At 61.1% G+C, this 8,271-nt stretch overlaps 1 protein-coding gene across 1 annotated transcript; it reads left to right on the forward strand.

Annotated features, from left to right (window-relative positions):
* Positions 1-345: 345 nt before the first annotated feature.
* On the forward strand, positions 346-3,868 carry OLIG2 (oligodendrocyte transcription factor 2). Its single transcript, XM_086675873.1, has 2 exons — positions 346-626; positions 1,392-3,868. The coding sequence occupies exons 1-2, from the start codon at positions 378-380 to the stop codon at positions 2,451-2,453; spliced, it is 1,311 nt and encodes a 436-aa protein (XP_086531999.1). The 5' UTR covers positions 346-377; the 3' UTR covers positions 2,454-3,868.
* Positions 3,869-8,271: the final 4,403 nt, after the last annotated feature.

The raw sequence follows: 8,271 nt of genomic DNA on the forward strand, positions 1-8,271 counted from the left end.
GGAGACTCCAGCCCCAGCGCCTGAATCGCCAGGGTTATTCGTGCGCATCCCCAAAGATCCGATCGCTTTGGGTATCAGGTTAGTTCGTCGGCAGAACCCCCAGCCCACGCCATCCTCCAGCCTGACTCTGTGGTCACCGTATTTTTATAGAAATTTGACAACGCTCCCTCTCTATCTCAACTGCATTCTGCCCTCGGTACTTCCCCGGCAAGCCCTCCCCACCCCTCCTCCTCCTCCTGCTCGCCTCGCACACCCCCTCCTCGGGTTCCTCCTCCAGTCCCTCCCCAAGAATCTCCCGGCCGCCGACGCCCATTGGCTGTGCGCGGGGAGGAGGCGTGTGCGGGCCGGGCGAGTTTCATTGAGCGGAATTAGCCCGGATGACATCAGCTTCCCAGCCCCCCGGGCGGGCCCAGCTCATTGGCGCGGCGGCCCCTCCAGGACCCGCACATTGTTCCCCGCCCCCGCCTCGGCCACCGCCGCCGCGGTCGCCGCCGCCACCGGGCTATAAAAAACCGGCGGAGCCCCGAAAGGTGCGGATGCTTATTATAGACCAACGCGACATCACCGCCCGGAGCCCGGTTCTCCACTGCGGCTTTTGGGAAGGAGCTCCTCTAAGTGCATCCACAGTAAGTGTCCCCGCCCCCCCCCCAGCAGCCCCAGCCTGTATCCCAGGGACAGACGCCCCTCAACTCGCAAGCGACCCAGGAAGCTCGGTTAGAGAGGGCCCCGATCCCGCCCCTGCCCGCCGGTTCCCCTGAGTGGCTTCGCCGCTCTGACCCTCCCCACACTCACCGCAGCACCCCCTTCCCCCAAAAGCCAGAAGTCGAAGCGACCACAGCTCCTTCGGCCCAAGTCCCGCTCGGCTGGCAAGCTCCCCGCGGTCCCCGGACGCGACGCACGTTATCTAGGCTCGCGGGCGCCGGGTGCCTGTGTGTTTGTTGCTCGGTGTCGATGGAGATAAGGTCGATGCGTTTGAGAAACCAAATAAATACTTCTCTATTTAGATCTCCGTCCTCCCAAAGAAAAACCCTCACTTGCCATTCCAGCCCTGGGGATTCGGCCTCCCGATTCCTAATTGAAGGCATCCAGAAGGCCACCCTCTCTGAGGGGCTCCAATGCTCCCTGGAATAAAACAACCTGTGGATGAGAGCTGAGGAAGTGGGGAGAGAAAGAGAGAGGTTACTTCGTGCGCACCTGCCTGCCGCTAGAAGGAAGCGAGGTGGACACAAAACGACCGGCCACCCGCACCTGGACCGCACGCTGCGGTGCAGGCGGGAGCAGCTTCTCTCTCTCTCTCTCTCTCTCTCTCTCTCTCTCTCTCTCTCTCTCTTTTTCTGAGTGCCTCGACCTCGATCTAGATCTCTCTCTTCTGTTTCTTCTCCTCTCCGCAGGAGGCGTGCGCAAAGCTCCGAGGGCCGAGGGAGGGAGGGAGGACCCCGCGAGAGCTGCGACTATCCCTCGGGGCCATGGACTCGGACGCCAGCCTGGTGTCCAGTCGCCCGTCGTCACCAGAGCCCGATGACCTTTTTCTGCCGGCCCGGAGCAAAGGCAGTGGCGGCAGCGGCTTCACGGGGGGCACGGTGTCCTCGTCCACGCCGAGCGACGGCCCTCCGGAGCTGAGCGCAGAGCTGCGCGGCGCCATGGGCGCGGCGGGCGCGCACCCCGGGGACAAGCTGAGCGGCGGCGGCGGCGGCGGCGGCTTCAAGTCAGCCTCGTCCAGCACTTCGTCCGCATCGTCGGCGGCCGCGTCGTCCACCAAGAAGGACAAGAAGCAGATGACGGAGCCCGAGCTGCAGCAGCTACGCCTCAAGATCAACAGCCGCGAGCGCAAGCGCATGCACGACCTCAACATCGCCATGGACGGGCTGCGCGAGGTCATGCCGTACGCGCACGGCCCGTCGGTGCGCAAGCTCTCCAAGATCGCCACGCTGCTGCTGGCGCGCAACTACATCCTCATGCTCACCAACTCCCTGGAGGAGATGAAGCGACTGGTGAGCGAGATCTACGGCGGCCACCACGCGGGCTTCCACCCGTCGGCCTGCGGCGGCCTGGCGCACTCGGCGCCCCTGCCCGCCGCCACGGCGCACCCCGCGGCCGCCGCGCACGCCGCGCACCACCCCGCGGTTCACCACCCCATCCTGCCTCCCGCGGCCGCCGCCGCCGCCGCCGCCGCGGCCGCCGCCGCGGTCTCCAGCGCCTCCCTGCCCGGCTCCGGGTTGTCGTCGGTCGGCTCCATTCGGCCCCCGCACGGCCTGCTCAAGTCTCCGTCCGCGGCGGCGGCGGCGGCGGCCCCGCTGGCGGGCGGGGGCGGCGGCAGCGGGGGCGGCGGCGGCTTCCAGCACTGGGGCGGCATGCCCTGCCCCTGCAGCATGTGCCAGGTGCCGCCGCCGCACCACCACGTGTCGGCCATGGGCGCCGGCAGCCTGCCGCGCCTCACCTCCGACGCCAAGTGAGCTGCCGGCCGCCGGCGCGTTCTGGCGAACGGAGGGACCTGGGGGCTGCGGGGAAGCGAGGCCTGGCCGGCACTGGGGCCCGGGAGCTCAGTTCCCAAGATCACAGGACGTTGGGCTGGGGGTGGGGGTGGGGCGCAATGATGAGGACGTCAGCACTGGGGAACCGAAGCAATTGGGGGGCGCGCACCGGACAGTGGGGAGTGACAGGGCCGTGCGCTCTGGGTGCAGCCCTCTCTGGCTTTAAACAGCGCTGCTCCGAAAGAAACCATTGTAAAAGAAGGCTCTGCTGTGTGCACCCCTCCCTCGACACCCCCCTCCCCCCTCCCACTTCCAAAAAAAGTGATTCTTAAATTGGTGGTTTCTTCTAGGATGCGGGCCGCGCGCTCGGCCCTGGCAGCCCTTCGTTACATGGGGGAGGAGGAGGAGGGAGGACCGCGTTGGGGACTTCCTCTCCTTCCTCCTTTCTTGGCGGGTAGGAGACTTGGGAGAAGCTGTATTCCAAGAGCGGCCGTCAGGCCTCTCCTTCAAGGGTCGTCTCTGGCCCTGAGCCAGGGGCTACGAGCTAGCTGAAAATTGGCACCCGGTACCAGAAGCGTTGACGGTCTCGTCCAATGTGGGTAAACCGACAACTGTCTGAGAACTACTGCGGTTCCTGCCTGTCGCCCCTATTGCTTTTGAGGGTGTGGTTTTTTTTTTTTTTTTAAATAAATCTATGTTCCGCATTCAACAATACAAGCAGGCCTTCTAGAAAGTCAGACTAGAACCACTTGTGGATTGGAATAATCTCAAACTGTCGACTTTGGGGGCGGTTTTTGTTTTTGTTTTTGTTTTTTTTTAGTTATTTTCGGATAGACTCTCCCTCCCTGCCTCCCCATTCTTTCCCTCTGTAAGCACTAAGTGATTTGGTTTATTGCCCGACTGGGGGCAGTCATTCTGATACCCGAGGGTTTGACGGAACTCAAAGGCTGTTGCTGTGAATGTGGTTGGAGTTACCTGGGAGTTCTGTTGGCTTTTGAGGTTTTTCTTTCTCGGGTGTGTAAATATATTATCAGTAATGAGGCCAGTGCTGCTGCGAAGCTGTTTGCTCACGTGACTGCCAGCCCCACCGGAGTCTGAGCCTGGCCTCCTATATGTCGGTTTCTTTTTGCCACGTTTAACACGAATGACAAACTCTCCCACGTGCTTCTCGCGGCCTCCGAGAACTGCCTGGGCCCCTCCCGCGCGTTGCGGTACCGGGCTTTACAGCGTCTGCCGCGTAACATCTCTCCTCCGCTCGCGGTCCTGCAGAGAGTGTATCATCTGTTTTATTTTTGTAAAAAGAAAAAAAAAGTGCTAAATAATATTTATTACTTGTTTGGTTGCAAAAACGAAATAAATGATCGAGTGTTGAGATTTTAAATAAAAGTGACAAGTCCGTCGGCTGTTTGCGAGCCGCGTGGGTGGGGGGAGGTGCAGGGCGCCAGCCCTCGGAGCCGGATTTGGGAACCATTTCGTGGGTTCCACCCTGGAGAAAGATTAAGGGGTCGTTGGACTATTCTCCCCGCGCCAACCCCCACCCCACCCCCACCCCCACCAACAGGGTGTTTCTCACACGTCTCTTGTTAATTTGATTTTCCGACGCCTGATCCGGAACTTTTTTTTTTCTTTTCCCTGCGGTTGAGGATTGAGTTTGTTGAAAGTGAACATGTCTCTCCTTGCGCGGAATTTGGGGCCTCCGGGGCAAGGGCCTTGCCTTGGGCTGGCTGAGGTCCCGGCGCTCAGGCCTCCCGCCCTACCAGGATTTTTTTTTTCTTTCGGCTCAGAGGCAGTCGCCCACCCCCCATCCCGCTGGGGGAGGGGGGACTCCTTGGGCTTCAGCTGCAGACCGGCCACTTGGGGCCCCGGGTCCGGACAGAGCGCCGCGGGAGCGCGGGGCACGGGATCCGCTAACCCTTCTCTCCCTTCCTCGCGCTGTGCACGACCCCACCCAGGCGCCCACGCCGGCCTTGAACTGCAAAGTGTTAGGTGCTGGGAACGGCCAGCCTGGAGTGAGACTCTGACCAGCGCGCTTTGGCCTCCATGCTCTTCCCCCCCCAGGGCCACCTCTGTCTTCTTGTGGCCACTGGGATCCTCACAACCCAAAGTTGTGATACAAACTTAGGTCTTGGGTAAAAAAATAAATAAATAAAGAGATTCTGGGTAAAAAGGAAAAAGCTTCAGCCTTCCTGGTCAGGGAGGATAGACCACTTTGCAGTGTCTCAGCCTGCGGGCTTCAGGGAGAACGCGCCCCCAGGAGAGCAGCGGCTGGTGCGGACGCAGTGGGTTCCCTGGCCCGGGGCCCTCTTGCCTACAACGTCTTTGGTGGCCTTTGGCGGAAGGTCCCTGTACCTGGGACACCTGGGGGTGGAGAAGGTTTCCCTGCTTGTAGGCTCATTTTTTGAGGTCCCTGATCCCGACCCATGCCGACTCTCCCTGCCCAGGACTGAGGGGGGGTCCATCCCCCAGCTTGGGGACAGGTGCTTTTGGTGCCCAGCAGGTGCATGGAGCTGCTGGCCTGAACCGCAGGCGGCTAGGGGTCCGGTGCAGGAGGACTCCTTTCGGCTCTGCTTTTCACCGAAGCCTGAGAGGAGGCAGAGCAGCTGGGGAGAAAGAAAGAGGGGGACAGGGTTCCTGGGCCCCCCCCCCACGAGAATCCAGGAAGAGAGTAGGGCCGGTTCTAGTAGCTTTTATTTCCAAATCCCGTTTGAAATGAAATTTGTTAAGAATTCAAAACTGGGTCTGGCTCCAGCGGGGGTCGCGGGGGGTGGGGAGAGGATTGGCTGGGACTCTGATGGTGGGGACCCGAGAACCCAGCGCCACTGGGGCTGGGTGGGGGCTGGATTGCAGCAGCGGCTTCCTTCACCAACCCTAAGCCTTGGAGGGTACCCGTGCCTGTGCCTAGTGTACGTGGTGGATGTAGAGAGGCACGTAATAGGAAAGGAAATAAATCAAGTCTCTCCCCCTCCCCTCCCAGACCCAAGTTCACCCAGCCAGGGCTAGCCCTGGGCCCCCCAGGAAGGAGGGGTTGGATCTCTGCCCTTCCCGGAGTCACCCCGCCTAAACTGCGTGCCCCATCAGGGATCCCGGTCTCCACGGTCACCACGTGTGAGAGAGGAGCATCCTCAGACACTGCAGAGGCACACACAGGTGAACTAGAGTGGATATTGCTGCCCAGGGCAGGTGGCTCCTGGAGGGAGGGTGGCCCTGGACTGGCGGGGACCTGGGGGGGGGGGGGGGACTCCGGATGGGGCCTGGGCTTCCGAGTAGCACTGGAGAAGATATTATGAAAACCCTCAGACTTCCAAGGACCCTTCATTGGGGAGAACCCCCCTCCCCCTCCCCGCCCCCCCCCCCCCCACAGTGAGAGAGGGGAAGGGAAAAGGAAGTAGAGTAACAGTCCTGGCCTGGCCCGGTCCGCTGGGCTCTGTCCCAGCCGGTCTCCTCTCTGGCAGCATTAGACCAGAGGTTCCGTCCTGCACTGAACCACAGCTCAGCTTCCCCACCCTCCACGTGGCCCCCTGGTTTCCCAGCTCTCAGCCGCAGAGCCAGGGACTTCTGTCTCCAGACCCCAAGGTCTCTGAGATAATCCCCAGTCGCCCACAAGAGCTCAACTTAAGGGACAGAGTCCCCTCCAAGGTCTCTATGTTCCAGGGCCCTGTCCTCCCTCCTCACTCTACTGGGCAGGAGTCACAGATACGATGATTCCCTGGACATACTGTTGGAGGGCTTGCCAAAATTCCTTGGGTGCTGCTGTCTGTCTGTCTGGGGGCACCCAGAGAGTTGAAGCTCTACATTCTTGGGACAGCAAGCTGAGGGACAAAGCATTCCCTCAGACTAATGTTCGTCTAGGTCTGGAAAGGTGTTGCTGAGACCCAAGGTGCCACGCCCAATAAAGATGGCTATAGGAAGACCTAAGCACCGGGGACACCCATGGCAGTCCGGGGGCGGGGGACAGCCCAGCATGTAGGACCTCTCCTTTCATTCCCAGACTGGAACCAATGAAGGCTAGATGCTCTGGGGCCAGCGCATTGGATTTTAAAGCCCCTTAGACGCTCTAAGGGCGGAAGAATTGTCTGTCTGCTTCCCTTTGAGGCAGAATGGACCGCCTGAACTCCTTCCATTACGTGAACACCTTGTTTCCCCCCCCAGAAGTTCATCTAATCCTCTATTCCCGCCCACCTCTCATTGTAAGTCCCTCTTTTAGTACAGACTTTGGGCCACTTTCTGTTTCCCAGTGGCTCCCAGTACTAGTAGGGATTCGGAGTGGGGAGGGATCTTTGACAGGGGCCCTACACCAAGGGTCTCAAGACCCCTGGCTGGTGACAGACCGTCCCCCGGCCTGATGGTTCTTAGGATAAATGGTTGCTTCATTGAATCCCACCCTGGCTAGGGAGAAGGACCTTTGGAACAGCGAAGGTTGGCATACATCTCCTTGGTTTGGAGGCTGCAGGCAGCCCATGGGCTAGATCCCGGGGCTAACCTCCCTGCTCCCTGTCAGAGCAAGGGGTCTTGCCCCCCCCCCTCCCCCCACCCTCAGGACAGAGATGGAGACCTAAGGGGCTGGGACATGGGGGGCCAGATCTCTAAGGATTCCCCGGAGCTCTCATCCCTAATCCCCATCTCTCTCTTAGGGACCACCTCATTGCAACAGGACCTCGAGGTCGGTCCCAGGTTCATGGGAGGAGGGGCCTCTGCATTGAGGAGCACATGTGGCCTATCTGGGAGCAAGGAGGCTGCGCCAGGCGTCTCTGGGGAGTTGAGGATACTAAGACAGGCAGAGGAGGCTGGAAGAGGAGACGCCAACGGGTATCACAGGTTCTTTGGTACAGAGCACCGCGCTGAGAGCTGTAGTGTGTTATCAATTCATTCAATTCTCACCGTAGCCCTTCGGCGATGGTGTTATTATCACTGTATTTCACAGGTGAGGAGACTGAGGCTCAGGGAGGGTGTGAATCGCTCAGGAGCGTAGCCAGTGAATGCAGGCGGCAAAGTTGGACTCTGCCGGGCTCCAGAGCCCACGTTTCCGAGCACATCTCACCCATCCCCTTCGCCCCCCCCTCCACCTCCCCCCCGCATTAAGGCCCCAGACTCTTAGCCGTTGCCTGGGAAACCCTCGCAACTCCCGACCCCACTCCCCCCACCCCCGCCCCCCCCCACACGCCCCCGCTCTCTTGGGTGACGCTCCCAATGCTCCCTCTTTGTGCCTGGACCCATCTGTCCCTGATGCCCCCATCTGGGCGGCTGGTGATGGCAAAGCCTTCGATAATTAGCGGGCTGGGGTGGGCGCGGGGCGCGGGCGGAGGAAGGGCCAGAGCAGGTGAGCTGAGCGGTCCCTGTCTGAGGGCGCCCGGCAGCGCCGACAGTCACTGTGCTTCGTGCCCACACAGCTGCCGTAGCCCTGACCCAGTGGTGCAGTCCACACCCCGTGCCGTGTTTTCGGAAAGGAGTCGCAAACTGGAATGCCCGCTGCCTGGCGTGCCGCTTCTAGGTCTCAATGTCCCCTTATCAGTACAGGATTCCCAGGGAAACACCTGCGTAGTCCCGCTGCCCGACATCCCCAGGTGGCGGTGGCAGCCGAGGGGAACTGGGGCGCTCTCCTCCCGGGGGACTTCGAGTACCCTTTGACCACACGCCGAGGGCCCCACAGACAAGCATGTGGGCCACGTTGGCCTGAGGGCTCCCAGTTTGCAACCCCTGAACGTGGCGCAGTTAACCACACGGCCCAGCCGGGCGCTGGGTTTGGAGGCTGCGTCTTTATTTGGGGTCCTCAGAACCGTGCCCCGGCGCCCCCGGATCTCGC

The sequence above is a fragment of the Puma concolor genome, chromosome C2 (assembly GCF_028749965.1).
Source record: "Puma concolor isolate L17-30 chromosome C2, mPumCon1.1.hap2, whole genome shotgun sequence".
NCBI lineage: Eukaryota > Metazoa > Chordata > Mammalia > Carnivora > Felidae > Puma > Puma concolor.

What these genes read in the sequence shown, in the direction of transcription:
- OLIG2 (XM_086675873.1), top strand. Translation starts at nt 378, where the DNA reads ATGACATCAGCTTCCCAGCCCCCCGGGCGGGCCCAGCTCATTGGCGCG. An exon ending in CTCCTCTAAGTGCATCCACA is followed by an intron (nt 627 to 1,391) that starts GTAAGTGTCCCC and finishes TCCTCTCCGCAG; the next exon opens with GAGGCGTGCGCAAAGCTCCG.